Source organism: Centruroides sculpturatus, unplaced genomic scaffold, assembly GCF_000671375.1.
Source record: "Centruroides sculpturatus isolate CEXI.00-Female unplaced genomic scaffold, Cexi_2.0 scaffold437, whole genome shotgun sequence".
In the NCBI taxonomy this organism is placed as follows: Eukaryota; Metazoa; Arthropoda; class Arachnida; order Scorpiones; family Buthidae; genus Centruroides; species Centruroides sculpturatus.
In genome coordinates, this window is record NW_019384692.1 from 362,672 (window position 1) to 384,370 (window position 21,699).

The 21,699-nt window shown below is 25.9% G+C and overlaps 1 protein-coding gene across 1 annotated transcript in view; it reads left to right on the forward strand.

Moving 5' to 3' along the window:
• Positions 1–21,699, forward strand: part of LOC111627349 (synaptogenesis protein syg-2-like) — a 67,876-nt gene that overhangs the window by 25,965 nt on the left and 20,212 nt on the right. The window contains exon 8 of the mRNA XM_023370910.1: positions 11,094–11,366. Coding sequence (XP_023226678.1) covers positions 11,094–11,366 — 273 coding nt within the window. The remainder of the gene's footprint in view (positions 1–11,093; positions 11,367–21,699) is intronic.

Here is a 21,699-nt window from a genome sequence, read left to right on the forward strand (position 1 = left end):
ATTATATATACAGTACCTAATTTATATATAATTAATATATAATTATATGTACAGTACCTAATTTATATATAATTTATATATAATACTGTACAGACGATAGTAAACTCAATTTATCCGCCTAAACTCTCCGTAGCGTGGCGCTGGACGGCGGAAAGTAGTTCGACTGCCTGATGACGTTTTACCGAATTATAGGAGTTTTTTACCATGTTTGTACGGATACCGTCACAATTTTTTCGCCGTCATATAGGAATCCGAACTATAGGACCCGTGTTATAGGGGGGGTTTACTGTATTTTCAAAAATGTTTTTTAAGATCTAACGCAACCAGAACGGGATAGAATATATGATATATTGTAAAAAGAACAATAAAATAAGATGTACACGAAAACATATAGAAAAGTTATATAAGTTAAAAGAATTGTAAATCGTGATTTGATACTCTGACGTGTATAATGTGATCTGGGCTAGCCACATAGCATGCGTTAAAACTAATCATTCCATGTTACAGAATCGCATTCAATTTTACATTGAATAAAGATATTGCAGTCTTTATTCACACTTGAATATAAAACAAAATAGCTACTTACAAGGTATTTTATTTTCGTTGTTTTGATTCAATGTTCTCCAAACGAATGTTGTTTATATTCTTTCTTTGGCAATCAGAAATTCTTTAGTATTCGTACATTGAGCATAATTACTTTCCTGGATTTTCTGATACAAAACTTGAGACAATTATTAATAACATAATAAGTGTTATTCTTGTTAATCAGTTGTAATATTGCAATTTCATACAAAATGTAGTGCATTTGATTTGTAGTTTTTCTTGTGAATTTTTAAAACTTGTTAAAGACTTTTAAATTTTTCAATAAAAAGATATTCATGAAAAAAAGAACTTTACCCGAATCCATTAAAAAGTAGAAATTCCTCTTGGGATTGCGTCTCCCTAATTGGGAACCGCTGTTCTAATGACTTAGGCAGGAGAACTTGCTGGCCCTTTCTTGCAACGAATATCTTTACTGTCAGCAAAGTTATTGACAAATGAAACCTTTTGTGGTCAGGATTCTCGTCCATGAAAATGAAATCTGTACCCATAAAACCTCGGAAAAGTCTCATACGTGGTTCTAAAACTTTGTTTCTCTATCTTCTTGCAAAAATGACACTATATGCAAAAACTTGGCGATCATTGCAGCCATTAAAGCATAATATTATCATCTGTAAACTGGCCTTTCTCCGATTTTAAAGGGATTGTATCAGATTCTAATCTCTCTCCAGATTCTAATCCTACGAGAATCATTGTATTGGGACTCCTATCTATGAATTGGACGAGTATAATTATTTTTTAAATATGAGTAGACTTTTTATAAACAATATAATATTATAACTTAATATTTTTGACTTTTCAATTCAAGAATTAAATTAATTTAAATAATTCTTGATCATTTCAAAATTTTTTAATATATTAAGCCTACACCACAATGCAAATATTAAATAGAAACTTTTTATTTCTTTGGTTTATATAATAGTAACTATTATATAAACCAAAGAAATAAAAAGTTTTTATTTGAAAATTCTTATAAAGTTTTATACTAATAAAAATAATTTCTAATAAAAATAAATAATTACTAATAATTCGTGAATATAAATAATTTATATTTCGTTTCATGTATCTTATTCCAAATACTTTTTTAAAATGTTTTTATTTGCTTTAGTTAATTATTTTCTCGAATAAAATATAAATTAATATAATTCAATTTTACTATTATTTCAAGTAAAATTTGCTCTTTGAAGTAAAAATATAATCATAAAAATAAACAGTAACAATCTTTTTAATTCTCCTTGTTATTTAAATCGGATTTATATAGTTATTAATGCCTATTTTTTAAAAACTTTTTTCAATACAATAATCTTTTAAAGGAATAAAAAACACTTTAATGTGAAAAAATCTTATACGAAATTCACGGGAAATTATACAAGAAAAAGTGATATCGGTACAACATATTTAAATCAGGTGCTTAACTAGGCAATTATGGAGATGAGTATTGGCACATCTACTATTTCTGGAATGTACAAAAAATATTGCATTCCAAACGATATTGGTTTGTCGCATTAAGAGAACACGTGGTGTTAAAAGCCCATCTTAAAAGAATGTTTTCAGTCGTAGCGAAGTTTGAAAAAATTTTACCGTCGACTTACAGAAAATTACAGAAAAATGGGGTGAAGTTTATCTCGTAAAAAGCACCAAATTATTGAATTTTGTAAATTTTAACATCTAGACGTTTTCGGTAAAGCATTTTATCTACCATATAGAATCTGTACAGAAAAAATTCTCAACTTTTGAAAACTATAATAAAAATTGAGTTATGCAAAATCAACCTGTAGAATATAGTTCAAAGTATAGAAGGGAATTCGTTCCTTTCTTTTCGTTACATTGGCAATTTTTTAGTAATTTTAAGTTGAATGACCGTGTATACAACAATATGGTAACCATTCAAACATTAGCCATCTTTCAAACGAAGATTTTATAGAGAAAAATGCATCTAAAATTCATACTTTCAGTCCGATGCATTTATAAATCCATTCTTATAAAATATGTTTACTTATTCAAATAATGTTTAATAATTTTATTTTCATGTTTTCATATTTAAATTATTCGATAGAGCTAAACAACTTCAATAAATTTATATATAATATACGTTAATTTTGTATTTATCTACAGAATAAATATATTATTTTATAAAAACAAAGTTTTAAACAACTTCATTCAAAGAATTTATCTAGTAGTTTTCTATGATATACAACAGATACTTATGTATTTAGCATAAAATGTTCATAACGACTTTTGTTAGAAACAGCCTATAAAGTTTGGTGTTTAAATGTATTCATGATTCTTATCGTTATAGTCATTTTGGCTATTAATTCGTAGATAAATGGTTTTCAAACATTTAATGACATAAAATGACAACTTTTTAGTCTATAGTTATTTAGATCAAGTTTTCTTTCTTGTTAAATGATGGAAATAATGTAACGTAAATAACTAGAAATGTAGATTAAATTTACAATCATTATTTGATATAAATCTCTAAAGTTTTTGTAAAACATTCGATAAAATCCATATGATTTACAAAACTTTATTATAAATGAATCAAATAAAGTCTGTTATCTCAATTATAAAATTTAACGTTTATGAAAATAATGCGTCATTTTATTAGATTTTATTTACTTAATTGTAAATTTTTTTAATTTTATATTNGTTTATTGTCTAATTCTAAGGTAACTGTTAAAACAAATATTTTTAATATTTCAAAACTAAACAAAGATATCTAATTTGTTTATTAAACCTATTTTATCCAACTGAATTTTAAATTATATCATTTTTAATCAGTATAACAGGTCCGGTAATACAATTGTTCAATATCTTACTTTTCTAAACCAAGTAACAGGTATAATTGCAAATAATATTGTCATAAAGTACAAAAACGTAAATTTTAATTTTTAATCACCATTAATTTTTTAATTAGAAATCCAACAATTTTGATTATAGTAAAATTGCGTATACATAATAAAATATAAGTAATTAAATGCATGTGTTCGTTCCATATATAGAATTTGTTTGCACTAACTAATGGTTTGTAATAAGCCGGCCAGGAAGCCAAGGTAGCTAAGGTTTTGGCCTCTTGTTTTGGGGTTCCGAGAACGAATTCCGAGCAAACAAGTTCAGGAATTTTTCGGGGAGATCTATGTCGGATACATCGATCCCGTATTTAAACACCTGGCTGTTCAGCCAAATGTTTAAAGACGGGATCGATGTTCGAGATCGTGTTCCACTATGAACACGGCCGAATCTAAGATGGTCTTAGAAAGAAGCCGTATTAGTGCCCACAGACTGAAAGAGTCAAAAGTGAACAAATAAAACGTACAAAATTCTTTGTATCTAATATAATGTAATAAAAAATTTAACTTGATAAAATTTATTGAATAAAAACGAAATTTTTAGAATTACAAAATTACAGAATGTTTGATTACCATACTTAAATAATAACTACAAATTAAATTTTTAAAATATTAAATCAATTATAATTAAATATGATACTTTTATTAATTTATTTACTTCATCACTTTTTAAATTTTTACAAAAAAAATTTAAAAAGTGATGAAGTAAATAAATTAATTAATCTATATTCTTAAAATTAAATCAGAAAATTAAACTTCAGTGTCTAGTTTCATTATCTCTATTTTAATTTTGAAAAATTTTTAATCGTAGTAATTTTACAAATGTAATATCAGACATGTACGAGTAATTAAAAAATAAAATAAAATAAAATGAAGTATAAAAAATATAACACTTTTAATTCTATTAAACTTTCGATTTCTATTCGACATAAAATGTTTAAGGAAAACATATTTTTAACCTAAAGCATCTCTCTCATTTAAAATTATATTTACAACTACTCGTTTTATCTAAGTATATAATATAAATTTTTATAAATTTTGGAATACAAATTTTTCATTTAGACTATTCGAATTTTTCTGGTAATATAACTTTAATAAATATTGTACTTTACATTAATTTCAATTTACAGTAAACTGAAATGGTAGAGAGGTAAATCTTATCAATGTAAATTATAAAATAGATTAAAATTTTTATTTATTTTTATTATTTACGAAGATACGTGCCACAAATGTAATTTATAACCCATTTAAAAATAAACGTAAAAATTCTTTAAAATAAGAATTTTATATTTATAAATAATATCTTTACATTGTCACTCTACATAGTTGCATTGTTTTGGAATAAATAAAATTGTAATCATATAATAATAATATCAATATTCTCTTCTTTTTAAAAATAATTTTAAATATTTTTATTTCTTTAATAAAATTAGTAGCAAATCATCTACGAATATTAACTATTGTAATGAATTATATGAAAACAAAGCTATCTTAGTAAAAATTTTTACTACGGTTATAAAAATATTAGAATAGTTTTTATTCACTGAGAATGAAAATAAGATTACATAAATTGAAAATGAAAAATTCTAATTACAAAATTAAATATTAATTAGTTTAATTCGGTATTTTGAATAAAAATATAACTTACATTATCTGAAAAATTATATCAGCCATAATATTGCTAAAGGAATATAAAAAGAGGATAAAAGTTTTTAATAGTATACAATTTACTATTAGAATTCTTCTAACTTAAGAAAATCGCAATGATTAAGTTTATCTGGAGGTTTTGAAATTGTAGAAAATTTTATTTTTATTGAAAACAAAATATGTGTCATATTCATGCACGAAGAGTTTGTCAAATTCAGCTGTTCTCACAGAATATTTATGGACAATAATAGCTGCGAATTGATGTAAAAACTCGAGGTTATTGTCATACAATATATTTTATGTTAAGGTTATTGTACCAGTCAAGTTTATAACACTGATATTACTTGTAATGTTGCTAAATTGCACACATAAGTTCTTGGTAACCTCTTATCTATTTTCCCACAGTACAACAGTTGGAAAAATTTAGTATTTCCTAGAGTTCTTTATAACTATTTAATGTTCTACTTAATATAAAACTAAAGTTTAAATGTTTCCTAATTCTGTGTCTTTTCATAATTGAAGTACAAATTAATTTTGTACGTTAATGATTAAACTCTTCACTTTATTCATAATTTGTTTATTGTCTAATTCTAAGGTAACTGTTAAAACAAATATTTTTAATATTTCAAAACTAAACAAAGATATCTAATTTGTTTATTAAACCTATTTTATCCAACTGAATTTTAAATTATATCATTTTTAATCAGTATAACAGGTCCGGTAATACAATTGTTCAATATCTTACTTTTCTAAACCAAGTAACAGGTATAATTGCAAATAATATTGTCATAAAGTACAAAAACGTAAATTTTAATTTTTAATCACCATTAATTTTTTAATTAGAAATCCAACAATTTTGATTATAGTAAAATTGCGTATACATAATATTAAAAATTTTAATTATGTATTTAAAAATAAATAATGCATTTTTTCAAATAAGTTTTTTTTTATATTATTAATTCTTTAAACGCATTTACAAATTAAATTGAAACTTCTTAGTTGAACTTAGTAGTAGGTCTTATTTCTCAACTTATATATGGTTCTTTTGTAATCAATACAAAATATTATTCTTGCAGATATAAATGTAAAGAGTTCATGAAAATATTTAGTTAGAAAATACACCTTTATATACTCGTATCCAAAAAATAAGCATAACCATTAATTTGACATATATCTCAAGAACAGATGATCAGAACAGCGGGAAATTTAACATTCGAGAAGTAAATTGCGTTCTTTAAGCATCACTTCAATTGAATAGCAAATATTTAATCTAAATGTCGTCAAACAAAACACAACAGGTAAAAGCACTAAAAATTGACGTAAATCTTTTTGCTCAAGAATGATTAATACGGCGTGTGATTGCCTCCTGCACGCATACACGTGTCAGAGCGATTTCTCGCGCTGGTCATAACATTGTTTATTAGCTCTGTTGGGAGCGATGTCCATTCTTGAACAAGAGCATTTTGAAGTTGAGTGTTCTTGGTGGAGATGTAACTTTTCGCCATACAGCACCCCAAACATGTTTTTCGGCAGTTGTTCCCACAATTTCTTTTAACGATTTGCTTTGAATATTAACAAATTTTTGACTCTAACATTAAATTTATAAACAAAAATATTATTTGATAAAATTCATTTTAATTTAAAATTTTATTTCTCTCCTTTTCCTTCAACAACAGCAACAACAATAATAATAACTAACATAAAAATAATAAAAGACAAAATAAATTAAATTAAAAAGTTAAGTAACTCATTCATTTTGAGTGATTTTGATTTTATCGTGAAACTCAGTAAATTGAGATTTAATTATTGAGATAGTGAGTCGAACGTTTTTATTTTTTGAAAATGCAACCACTTACATTTGATTATTTGTTTCAAGCTCTAGTTTTCACAGTTTCAGTACAAATTGCTGATGCTGATCATTTATTTCCATGTCTGTCCATATTTTAGAACATTTCCAGCTTATTCTTTTTCCTTACACTTGTTGTCTTTTTGGATATTTTAGTTATATTTAAACATACTTTTAATATTAGCAAAGCATTTAATTCTCCATTATTATATGCATAGAGCAGCAATACAGATAATGTCAGATTTACGGCAATTATATTTACACATTTTCACTTATCGCATTTGAAAAAAGAATAAAGTCGACCCCACTATAACACGGTAGATATGTTCCGTTCTTTATGAATTTATTTTGTACGAGTCCTTGCCAATCACAGCCCGACACGTGTGAAGTTTACGGACTATGGCTGTTTGAAAGGTTTTCTTCCATAAAATTTATCGATTCCTAGACTAATTCGACTCAACATTTCCAAAACACGTATATTTTCTTTGGGAATAATCCGTATAAACTATGCTATAAACAAAAAATTGTAGGATTGCTCACCGAGTGTGCACCGTTCGACGTCGCCATTGCTTAAGCTTGTTTTCGTCGCGGAGCAGCGCACCAAACAGCGGGGGCGATTTCTGATAAGTTATTTTTCTGCGAAAACTTCGTTGAACTTTGGAGACGACATTAATATAAATAATTATTATGGCTGTTGAATAAGAAATGTTTCTTTCACAAGAAATGTACAAAAGTAGTGCTGTATTAGACTTACGGTACCTAATTTATATACTGTACACACGATAGTAAACTCAACTTACTCGCCTAAACTCTCTGTAGCGTGGCGCTGGACGGCAGAAAGCATATATATAATTATAATAAAATTACAATAAATTAAGTTAATATATACAGTACCTAATTTATATATAATTAATATATAATTATATGTACAGTACCTAATTTATATATAATTTATATATAATACTGTACAGACGATAGTAAACTCAATTTATCCGCCTAAACTCTCCGTAGCGTGGCGCTGGACGGCGGAAAGTAGTTCGACTGCCTGATGACGTTTTACCGAATTATAGGAGTTTTTTACCATGTTTGTACGGATACCGTCACAATTTTTTCGCCGTCATATAGGAATCCGAACTATAGGACCCGTGTTATAGGGGGGGTTTACTGTATTTTCAAAAATGTTTTTTAAGATCTAACGCAACCAGAACGGGATAGAATATATGATATATTGTAAAAAGAACAATAAAATAAGATGTACACGAAAACATATAGAAAAGTTATATAAGTTAAAAGAATTGTAAATCGTGATTTGATACTCTGACGTGTATAATGTGATCTGGGCTAGCCACATAGCATGCGTTAAAACTAATCATTCCATGTTACAGAATCGCATTCAATTTTACATTGAATAAAGATATTGCAGTCTTTATTCACACTTGAATATAAAACAAAATAGCTACTTACAAGGTATTTTATTTTCGTTGTTTTGATTCAATGTTCTCCAAACGAATGTTGTTTATATTCTTTCTTTGGCAATCAGAAATTCTTTAGTATTCGTACATTGAGCATAATTACTTTCCTGGATTTTCTGATACAAAACTTGAGACAATTATTAATAACATAATAAGTGTTATTCTTGTTAATCAGTTGTAATATTGCAATTTCATACAAAATGTAGTGCATTTGATTTGTAGTTTTTCTTGTGAATTTTTAAAACTTGTTAAAGACTTTTAAATTTTTCAATAAAAAGATATTCATGAAAAAAAGAACTTTACCCGAATCCATTAAAAAGTAGAAATTCCTCTTGGGATTGCGTCTCCCTAATTGGGAACCGCTGTTCTAATGACTTAGGCAGGAGAACTTGCTGGCCCTTTCTTGCAACGAATATCTTTACTGTCAGCAAAGTTATTGACAAATGAAACCTTTTGTGGTCAGGATTCTCGTCCATGAAAATGAAATCTGTACCCATAAAACCTCGGAAAAGTCTCATACGTGGTTCTAAAACTTTGTTTCTCTATCTTCTTGCAAAAATGACACTATATGCAAAAACTTGGCGATCATTGCAGCCATTAAAGCATAATATTATCATCTGTAAACTGGCCTTTCTCCGATTTTAAAGGGATTGTATCAGATTCTAATCTCTCTCCAGATTCTAATCCTACGAGAATCATTGTATTGGGACTCCTATCTATGAATTGGACGAGTATAATTATTTTTTAAATATGAGTAGACTTTTTATAAACAATATAATATTATAACTTAATATTTTTGACTTTTCAATTCAAGAATTAAATTAATTTAAATAATTCTTGATCATTTCAAAATTTTTTAATATATTAAGCCTACACCACAATGCAAATATTAAATAGAAACTTTTTATTTCTTTGGTTTATATAATAGTAACTATTATATAAACCAAAGAAATAAAAAGTTTTTATTTGAAAATTCTTATAAAGTTTTATACTAATAAAAATAATTTCTAATAAAAATAAATAATTACTAATAATTCGTGAATATAAATAATTTATATTTCGTTTCATGTATCTTATTCCAAATACTTTTTTAAAATGTTTTTATTTGCTTTAGTTAATTATTTTCTCGAATAAAATATAAATTAATATAATTCAATTTTACTATTATTTCAAGTAAAATTTGCTCTTTGAAGTAAAAATATAATCATAAAAATAAACAGTAACAATCTTTTTAATTCTCCTTGTTATTTAAATCGGATTTATATAGTTATTAATGCCTATTTTTTAAAAACTTTTTTCAATACAATAATCTTTTAAAGGAATAAAAAACACTTTAATGTGAAAAAATCTTATACGAAATTCACGGGAAATTATACAAGAAAAAGTGATATCGGTACAACATATTTAAATCAGGTGCTTAACTAGGCAATTATGGAGATGAGTATTGGCACATCTACTATTTCTGGAATGTACAAAAAATATTGCATTCCAAACGATATTGGTTTGTCGCATTAAGAGAACACGTGGTGTTAAAAGCCCATCTTAAAAGAATGTTTTCAGTCGTAGCGAAGTTTGAAAAAATTTTACCGTCGACTTACAGAAAATTACAGAAAAATGGGGTGAAGTTTATCTCGTAAAAAGCACCAAATTATTGAATTTTGTAAATTTTAACATCTAGACGTTTTCGGTAAAGCATTTTATCTACCATATAGAATCTGTACAGAAAAAATTCTCAACTTTTGAAAACTATAATAAAAATTGAGTTATGCAAAATCAACCTGTAGAATATAGTTCAAAGTATAGAAGGGAATTCGTTCCTTTCTTTTCGTTACATTGGCAATTTTTTAGTAATTTTAAGTTGAATGACCGTGTATACAACAATATGGTAACCATTCAAACATTAGCCATCTTTCAAACGAAGATTTTATAGAGAAAAATGCATCTAAAATTCATACTTTCAGTCCGATGCATTTATAAATCCATTCTTATAAAATATGTTTACTTATTCAAATAATGTTTAATAATTTTATTTTCATGTTTTCATATTTAAATTATTCGATAGAGCTAAACAACTTCAATAAATTTATATATAATATACGTTAATTTTGTATTTATCTACAGAATAAATATATTATTTTATAAAAACAAAGTTTTAAACAACTTCATTCAAAGAATTTATCTAGTAGTTTTCTATGATATACAACAGATACTTATGTATTTAGCATAAAATGTTCATAACGACTTTTGTTAGAAACAGCCTATAAAGTTTGGTGTTTAAATGTATTCATGATTCTTATCGTTATAGTCATTTTGGCTATTAATTCGTAGATAAATGGTTTTCAAACATTTAATGACATAAAATGACAACTTTTTAGTCTATAGTTATTTAGATCAAGTTTTCTTTCTTGTTAAATGATGGAAATAATGTAACGTAAATAACTAGAAATGTAGATTAAATTTACAATCATTATTTGATATAAATCTCTAAAGTTTTTGTAAAACATTCGATAAAATCCATATGATTTACAAAACTTTATTATAAATGAATCAAATAAAGTCTGTTATCTCAATTATAAAATTTAACGTTTATGAAAATAATGCGTCATTTTATTAGATTTTATTTACTTAATTGTAAATTTTTTTAATTTTATATTATTAAAAGATGTACATTAAAATTAGATCCTGCTGTAATTATCAATATTTCGGCGTCAATTGAAGTAAAAGAAGGAGATAATGTGAAGTTAGAATGTAATTTTGACGGTAATCCGTTACCTGAAGATACTATCAGTTGGAAAAAAGATGGTATACGTTTTACGAAGTATTCGATAGAAGGGAAAAAATCATATTTAATCAGAGAAAATATAACAAGAACCGAAGCTGGTGAATATTATTGCATTGCAAACAATGGAATGGGAAAAGAGTCGATTAAATCAACAATAATATCTGTTCTACGTAAGTAAATACATCTCATTATATTTATTTTGATTTTATTGAAAATATGTTTTTTAGTTTTAATTAATATCATTACAATATGAATTTAAAATAATTAACTGTTAAATAAAAAAACTGTTAATCAACAAAAGCTTATTGATTAACAATTTCTTTAAAATTAATGTTTATATATATATTAGTGTTAATATATATACTTGTTTTAAAGATTATATAATGGGGATCTCAGATTTCTTTTTAATAGGAATATTTATAATTGTTTACAAAAACTGGTAAATATATTATTTATTTTAAAATATAAACTGAAAGAATGAAATTATATTATACAGGTGTAACTATTTACTAATTTATTTTCATTTAAGAGAAAAATATATTAACACAATAAATAATATATCTTTTTTATTATATAAAATATTATTTAATTATGTACACACATAGAAACAATTTGTTTACCCATACAACGTATATATATATACATTAACACGTATGTCTACGCACCCAGAAGCCCATAAATTATTTACACACGTAGTATTTGTATTTATAACCTTTAGAAAATTGAGATTAAGGAATTTAAATTAATTACGATAAATCTAAGGATATGTATCTGTATTGGCCTATATATTGTATCTTACGTTAAGGAGATTTTTGTTATCTAAACTCCTCCTAGGTTTCTCAACCGAATTGAACGAATTGATGTCGATGGATAATGGTTGGTCTGCAGATGTGCAATACGTTTTTTGTTTTCTAATCTGTTGATCCGTTCCGAAGATATCGGGTTTCAAAGTTCTGAAATTTCCCTATCATTTTGAATAGGGAGTCGATAAGAAACTTTTTGTAACATTAAATTTTGCAAAGATTCAGTGTCAGCTTCACCTGTGTATACAGTTTACCAAGAAATGTGTGATCCGGATATAACTCCCAGGGGTATCGCGAATTGTCCGCTAGTTTTATTTATATGTTTGTAGTTTTCAAACATAAAAATATACTTTAAAAATATTTCTTTATCAATTAAATTTAATTTATACATCTGTCAACTTCACATTCTTTTTAACGAATTAAAAATAAAAATGATGCTAGCATTAAAAAGGAAGATGTACAATAAATTTATTTTTGAAAGTTTCAGACTTCAACATATAGAGAAAATATCTTTAAGATTAGAAAGTTCAAAAATAATTCTAAATAAAGCAGAATTGATCACAAAAATTATGTAAAATTAATGTTTAAATTAAACAGTACGAAACAAATTTTGTTTCTTGTAAATAATAATTTAATTAAAACATTACTATTTTTATCTTTATCGTAATTCTGGGGATATTTATTTAAAATTAGTAAAAAATAAATAAGAAAACCAAGAATATTTTTCTCGTATAATAAAATTCACATCATAGTTGACGAAAAACATGATGAAATTCTACTTTGAAGTATAGAAAAAACTAGCCAACTCTCATCTGTCAGAATTACAAGTGATTTATTTTTTTGATGTAGTCAACATTGAAAAAAAATTGTAACATCAAAGAAAGTCATACATTTTCTGTAATGATATTTTTTGAAATCAAAGAATGTTCAATGGTTTTAAGATTTAAGATCTATTTAATAATATACTAATGTAGTATGTAGCAGTCACTTCCCCAAAATGAGATATGAGAAAGAATTCCCTTCTAAAATGAATTTTTCATCTAAAAGTATAAAGGCGGACTTTCTCCAGAGGTGTACATTTTAATCAAAAATACAAATCTGATACAAACATGGAGAGAAACAAGCTGGCATTAATTAAAAATGAACAAGTTATACAGACTCTAAATTTAACATTTATCTCTTAGAGCATAACTTATAATAAGAAGAATTAACTTGTTTCATATGGCAATTTATCATACTAGTTTATCGCAAAACAAATAAGTTACATAACAATATTAATAATTGGTTTCAGCTAAACAAGATCTAATGACAAATACACTAATATTAACACAAATTATAGATAAGTGAACAATGCTCATAATGAACAAAATGTTTTATGTGACCGCCTGTTGTTTACTGGAAATAAAAAAAGACATCAAAATACAAGCAATAAGTTATTTATTATAATTAACATTATCCTAATTAAACAAATTATGTGTATTTTAAATTAGAAGTATTCATAAAATATCTATAATTTTGGAGTACAAAAGTAATTAATAACAGTCAGCTTAAAACATTTCTTCAGTCTTAAATGATTTCTAAAATAAATTAACTGATTTTCTTTGACATTCTTTACAGAACTGAATGTATGACTGTATTCATGAAATAGGGGAGACCGGGGCAACTTCGGCATGCGGGGCAAGTTTGTCAAGCGCTTTTTTTAAAAAACAAATTAAAAGGAGACTTTGGTTATAGGTTAGGCAGTTGAGTTTTATTGGTGGCTTGTTGAGTGTAGTGTTTTTATTGTTCTCCAACAAGCGNTCTTAGTAAAAATTTTTACTACGGTTATAAAAATATTAGAATAGTTTTTATTCACTGAGAATGAAAATAAGATTACATAAATTGAAAATGAAAAATTCTAATTACAAAATTAAATATTAATTAGTTTAATTCGGTATTTTGAATAAAAATATAACTTACATTATCTGAAAAATTATATCAGCCATAATATTGCTAAAGGAATATAAAAAGAGGATAAAAGTTTTTAATAGTATACAATTTACTATTAGAATTCTTCTAACTTAAGAAAATCGCAATGATTAAGTTTATCTGGAGGTTTTGAAATTGTAGAAAATTTTATTTTTATTGAAAACAAAATATGTGTCATATTCATGCACGAAGAGTTTGTCAAATTCAGCTGTTCTCACAGAATATTTATGGACAATAATAGCTGCGAATTGATGTAAAAACTCAAGGTTATTGTCATACAATATATTTTATGTTAAGGTTATTGTACCAGTCAAGTTTATAACACTGATATTACTTGTAATGTTGCTAAATTGCACACATAAGTTCTTGGTAACCTCTTATCTATTTTCCCACAGTACAACAGTTGGAAAAATTTAGTATTTCCTAGAGTTCTTTATAACTATTTAATGTTCTACTTAATATAAAACTAAAGTTTAAATGTTTCCTAATTCCGTGTCTTTTCATAATTGAAGTACAAATTAATTTTGTACGTTAATGATTAAACTCTTCACTTTATTCATAATTTGTTTATTGTCTAATTCTAAGGTAACTGTTAAAACAAATATTTTTAATATTTCAAAACTAAACAAAGATATCTAATTTGTTTATTAAACCTATTTTATCCAACTGAATTTTAAATTATATCATTTTTAATCAGTATAACAGGTCCGGTAATACAATTGTTCAATATCTTACTTTTCTAAACCAAGTAACAGGTATAATTGCAAATAATATTGTCATAAAGTACAAAAACGTAAATTTTAATTTTTAATCACCATTAATTTTTTAATTAGAAATCCAACAATTTTGATTATAGTAAAATTGCGTATACATAATATTAAAAATTTTAATTATGTATTTAAAAATAAATAATGCATTTTTTCAAATAAGTTTTTTTTTTATATTATTAATTCTTTAAACGCATTTACAAATTAAATTGAAACTTCTTAGTTGAACTTAGTAGTAGGTCTTATTTCTCAACTTATATATGGTTCTTTTGTAATCAATACAAAATATTATTCTTGCAGATATAAATGTAAAGAGTTCATGAAAATATTTAGTTAGAAAATACACCTTTATATACTCGTATCCAAAAAATAAGCATAACCATTAATTTGACATATATCTCAAGAACAGATGATCAGAACAGCGGGAAATTTAACATTCGAGAAGTAAATTGCGTTCTTTAAGCATCACTTCAATTGAATAGCAAATATTTAATCTAAATGTCGTCAAACAAAACACAACAGGTAAAAGCACTAAAAATTGACGTAAATCTTTTTGCTCAAGAATGATTAATACGGCGTGTGATTGCCTCCTGCACGCATACACGTGTCAGAGCGATTTCTCGCGCTGGTCATAACATTGTTTATTAGCTCTGTTGGGAGCGATGTCCATTCTTGAACAAGAGCATTTTGAAGTTGAGTGTTCTTGGTGGAGATGTAACTTTTCGCCATACAGCACCCCAAACATGTTTTTCGGCAGTTGTTCCCACAATTTCTTTTAACGATTTGCTTTGAATATTAACAAATTTTTGACTCTAACATTAAATTTATAAACAAAAATATTATTTGATAAAATTCATTTTAATTTAAAATTTTATTTCTATCCTTTTCCTTCAACAACAGCAACAACAATAATAATAACTAACATAAAAATAATAAAAGACAAAATAAATTAAATTAAAAAGTTAAGTAACTCATTCATTTTGAGTGATTTTGATTTTATCGTGAAACTCAGTAAATTGAGATTTAATTATTGAGATAGTGAGTCGAACGTTTTTATTTTTTGAAAATGCAACCACTTACATTTGATTATTTGTTTCAAGCTCTAGTTTTCACAGTTTCAGTACAAATTGCTGATGCTGATCATTTATTTCCATGTCTGTCCATATTTTAGAACATTTCCAGCTTATTCTTTTTCCTTACACTTGTTGTCTTTTTGGATATTTTAGTTATATTTAAACATACTTTTAATATTAGCAAAGCATTTAATTCTCCATTATTATATGCATAGAGCAGCAATACAGATAATGTCAGATTTACGGCAATTATATTTACACATTTTCACTTATCGCATTTGAAAAAAGAATAAAGTCGACCCCACTATAACACGGTAGATATGTTCCGTTCTTTATGAATTTATTTTGTACGAGTCCTTGCCAATCACAGCCCGACACGTGTGAAGTTTACGGACTATGGCTGTTTGAAAGGTTTTCTTCCATAAAATTTATCGATTCCTAGACTAATTCGACTCAACATTTCCAAAACACGTATATTTTCTTTGGGAATAATCCGTATAAACTATGCTATAAACAAAAAATTGTAGGATTGCTCACCGAGTGTGCACCGTTCGACGTCGCCATTGCTTAAGCTTGTTTTCGTCGCGGAGCAGCGCACCAAACAGCGGGCGCGATTTCTGATAAGTTATTTTTCTGCGAAAACTTCGTTGAACTTTGGAGACGACATTAATATAAATAATTATTATGGCTGTTGAATAAGAAATGTTTCTTTCACAAGAAATGTACAAAAGTAGTGCTGTATTAGACTTACGGTACCTAATTTACATACTGTACAGACGATAGTAAACTCAACTTACTCGCCTAAACTCTCCGTAGCGTGGCGCTGGACGGCGGAAAGTATATATATATTTATAATAAAGTTACAATAAATTAAGTTAATATATAATTATATATACAGTACCTAATTTATATATAATTAATATATAATTATATGTACAGTACCTAATTTATATATAATTTATATATAATACTGTACAGACGATAGTAAACTCAATTTATCCGCCTAAACTCTCCGTAGCGTGGCGCTGGACGGCGGAAAGTAGTTCGACTGCCTGATGACGTTTTACCGAATTATAGGAGTTTTTTACCATGTTTGTACGGATACCGTCACAATTTTTTCGCCGTCATATAGGAATCCGAACTATAGGACCCGTGTTATAGGGGGGGTTTACTGTATTTTCAAAAATGTTTTTTAAGATCTAACGCAACCAGAACGGGATAGAATATATGATATATTGTAAAAAGAACAATAAAATAAGATGTACACGAAAACATATAGAAAAGTTATATAAGTTAAAAGAATTGTAAATCGTGATTTGATACTCTGACGTGTATAATGTGATCTGGGCTAGCCACATAGCATGCGTTAAAACTAATCATTCCATGTTACAGAATCGCATTCAATTTTACATTGAATAAAGATATTGCAGTCTTTATTCACACTTGAATATAAAACAAAATAGCTACTTACAAGGTATTTTATTTTCGTTGTTTTGATTCAATGTTCTCCAAACGAATGTTGTTTATATTCTTTCTTTGGCAATCAGAAATTCTTTAGTATTCGTACATTGAGCATAATTACTTTCCTGGATTTTCTGATACAAAACTTGAGACAATTATTAATAACATAATAAGTGTTATTCTTGTTAATCAGTTGTAATATTGCAATTTCATACAAAATGTAGTGCATTTGATTTGTAGTTTTTCTTGTGAATTTTTAAAACTTGTTAAAGACTTTTAAATTTTTCAATAAAAAGATATTCATGAAAAAAAGAACTTTACCCGAATCCATTAAAAAGTAGAAATTCCTCTTGGGATTGCGTCTCCCTAATTGGGAACCGCTGTTCTAATGACTTAGGCAGGAGAACTTGCTGGCCCTTTCTTGCAACGAATATCTTTACTGTCAGCAAAGTTATTGACAAATGAAACCTTTTGTGGTCAGGATTCTCGTCCATGAAAATGAAATCTGTACCCATAAAACCTCGGAAAAGTCTCATACGTGGTTCTAAAACTTTGTTTCTCTATCTTCTTGCAAAAATGACACTATATGCAAAAACTTGGCGATCATTGCAGCCATTAAAGCATAATATTATCATCTGTAAACTGGCCTTTCTCCGATTTTAAAGGGATTGTATCAGATTCTAATCTCTCTCCAGATTCTAATCCTACGAGAATCATTGTATTGGGACTCCTATCTATGAATTGGACGAGTATAATTATTTTTTAAATATGAGTAGACTTTTTATAAACAATATAATATTATAACTTAATATTTTTGACTTTTCAATTCAAGAATTAAATTAATTTAAATAATTCTTGATCATTTCAAAATTTTTTAATATATTAAGCCTACACCACAATGCAAATATTAAATAGAAACTTTTTATTTCTTTGGTTTATATAATAGTAACTATTATATAAACCAAAGAAATAAAAAGTTTTTATTTGAAAATTCTTATAAAGTTTTATACTAATAAAAATAATTTCTAATAAAAATAAATAATTACTAATAATTCGTGAATATAAATAATTTATATTTCGTTTCTGTATCTTATTCCAAATACTTTTTTAAAATGTTTTTATTTGCTTTAGTTAATTATTTTCTCGAATAAAATATAAATTAATATAATTCAATTTTACTATTATTTCAAGTAAAATTTGCTCTTTGAAGTAAAAATATAATCATAAAAATAAACAGTAACAATCTTTTTAATTCTCCTTGTTATTTAAATCGGATTTATATAGTTATTAATGCCTATTTTTTAAAAACTTTTTTCAATACAATAATCTTTTAAAGGAATAAAAAACACTTTAATGTGAAAAAATCTTATACGAAATTCACGGGAAATTATACAAGAAAAAGTGATATCGGTACAACATATTTAAATCAGGTGCTTAACTAGGCAATTATGGAGATGAGTATTGGCACATCTACTATTTCTGGAATGTACAAAAAATATTGCATTCCAAACGATATTGGTTTGTCGCATTAAGAGAACACGTGGTGTTAAAAGCCCATCTTAAAAGAATGTTTTCAGTCGTAGCGAAGTTTGAAAAAATTTTACCGTCGACTTACAGAAAATTACAGAAAAATGGGGTGAAGTTTATCTCGTAAAAAGCACCAAATTATTGAATTTTGTAAATTTTAACATCTAGACGTTTTCGGTAAAGCATTTTATCTACCATATAGAATCTGTACAGAAAAAATTCTCAACTTTTGAAAACTATAATAAAAATTGAGTTATGCAAAATCAACCTGTATGATATAGTTCANGTCAATAATTAAAATATAAAAGAATAATTCTGAAATTTACTTAAATGAAATGGAAAATATATTTTTTTTTCTATGACATATATTCAGCCTACTAAAATACTGCTAATTTAAAACTTAATATAAAGATACAACGTTAAAATATAACAAAACTAAGAGAGCAAATACTTTGTTTATAACTATTGAAACTTATTATGAAATTTCAAACCTTATTTTGTCTGTTTTAACGATAAACTCAATTAAAATATTTAAATTTAACAATATATATTACAGATGAATAATTGTTATCTGTTAATCAAGTTATCTTTGTATGTACAGGTATATACAGTATATGTTTCTATCTTGTTGAATTCTATAGATAATTATGCAATTTATCTAATACAATAGAGTTTTAAAACGGTATTGCTAAATACATTCATAGCTACTTAATAAATAGTTATCATGACATAAATTATTAAAATATTGATACGATTCAGAAATATAAGTATTGTAGATCTAAATACAGGGCCGTCGAGATAGTAGGGGAGCTGGGAAAAGCTCAGTGTTTCCTTGTTCCAGCAGTAAACATAAGAGCCATGGAGATTCCTATCCCTATAAAATTAATATTAGTTTTAGTAACAGAAAATAAAATTTTTAATACCTCTTTTTGCTAATAAGGAAATAATATACGTATTTATTTATTCAAATAATAATAATAATAATAATAATGACTGAAAGGACTCGCTAAGAGTCAAAAGTAAGAGTAAGTAAGAGCTCTACTCCTGGTCCCATACAAGTTTTCGACATCTATAATACAGATAATAACTAGAAATTATTTGATTTATAAGCATCTAAATAATTACTGCAAATTAAATTTTAGTTCGACAAATTCTTGCACAATTCTAAACAAGCTTTGTCGAAACATACATCTTTATAATTGAATATTTCGAGGGAAGAACGTATTATCTTATTTTTTTCAATTTTCTGGGAAAATCACTGTTAAGTTCAGAATTTGCTCTTTATTTAGGACAAGTCACAAATAATGTTACAGGTTGATAGACTATGACTAGTCTATAAGAAATTATGGGTGATGAATCTGGAAATCACATCTGCCCTAGGAATATATGAATTTAAAAGAGTTTGAGTTAACATGTTCTTGCCCAAATCTTAAATTTTTTCACGAATGTTAAAAGTATTTTAACATTTATTTTTAAGAATATTTCTTATAAGAAATGATTTTATAAATTATGCAACTATACAAATTTAAAAGCTGATTACAACGAAATTATATGTAAAATAAATTGAAATTAATTATAAACTATTTAAGACAATCAAAAATTTTCTTGATCCTTAGGCTACTTATATTTAACACTTACAAGTGTAAGCAGAGTTTGTTTAATTCATTAAAGTAAGATGATTGTTTTTGTTAATTTTTTTTTCTCACATAAGTTCATGATCCGATTAACAATACAAAAATGCCAAATTGAAAGTACCTCCTAATAACATGATTTTTTAGATGATATCTCTTTGATCCCTTATATGTAAGAATAAAAAGTTATATAATAAGATTACTCTTAAAATAAGTATATAACACGACTGATTGATTAATTTTTTATTGTTGTACAATTATGTCATGTCTTAAGTTATTATGATATAAAAAAACTAAAAACTGTTGCAATTTATATAAGATACACTCAAATAATTTATCAAATCGAAAAATTCGTTACTTATTATAGTTTTATTATGTAAAATTAATTAGTCGATAAAATATTAGTAATGTCGGATGGGTTGCCAAAAATTTTTTTATTTAAAAGAATTGTTTATATCTTTTAGCATGTTATATCGTCTTAGCGGATATGCCGTCTCTATTATTTAAAAAATTTAGGATTTTGTCGTTTTTTCATGATTAATTTAAAACAATATTTCAATCCCAAACATTGTTTACTGTCAAAAATTAATTATATAATCAATAAGATTTAAAAAAAATTGACACTTTCTACAGAATAAATTTTATAACAATTCTTTAAATTTTTATTCATTGAAATAAATACGTTATTTACACATTTCTAAATACTTTTATTGTGCTTGATTAATTAGATATGTATAGAAACAAAAACTACTTTTAATTTTAACGTAAGACACGCTTCGTACATTGTACAGTACAATTTACATTGAGAGAAACTTTATATTATGTAGAATAAAAAATAAAGAACGTGTAATGCAATTAAAAATTTTTCAAAAATTAATAACTTTAAATGCGTATTAATATTTTTAATTTAATTTATAAAATAATAGTCGTTAAAATGACAATAGTAATGATGAAACTGTTCAAATTAATAAAACTATAAATTCACATATTATTTTATCAATAGAAATTGTATTAAAAACAAATTCGTTATCCTCTCAAAGCCCGAGGAAATTGTCTCTTTTTATTAACTGTAACAATAATAATAATCTTATTAGTACTATTGTTTTAGACGTTAATCAAAAGAAAGATGTATAGAACAGATTTAATTGAATCAACTTTCTCCTGATTATTTCTATTTAAAAAATATTTAAATTAAATGTTAATTTACAAGCTTTCCAAATAAAAACATTTGGCTGTAGATAATTTTATATGCATTTAACAATTGCAAGTGACA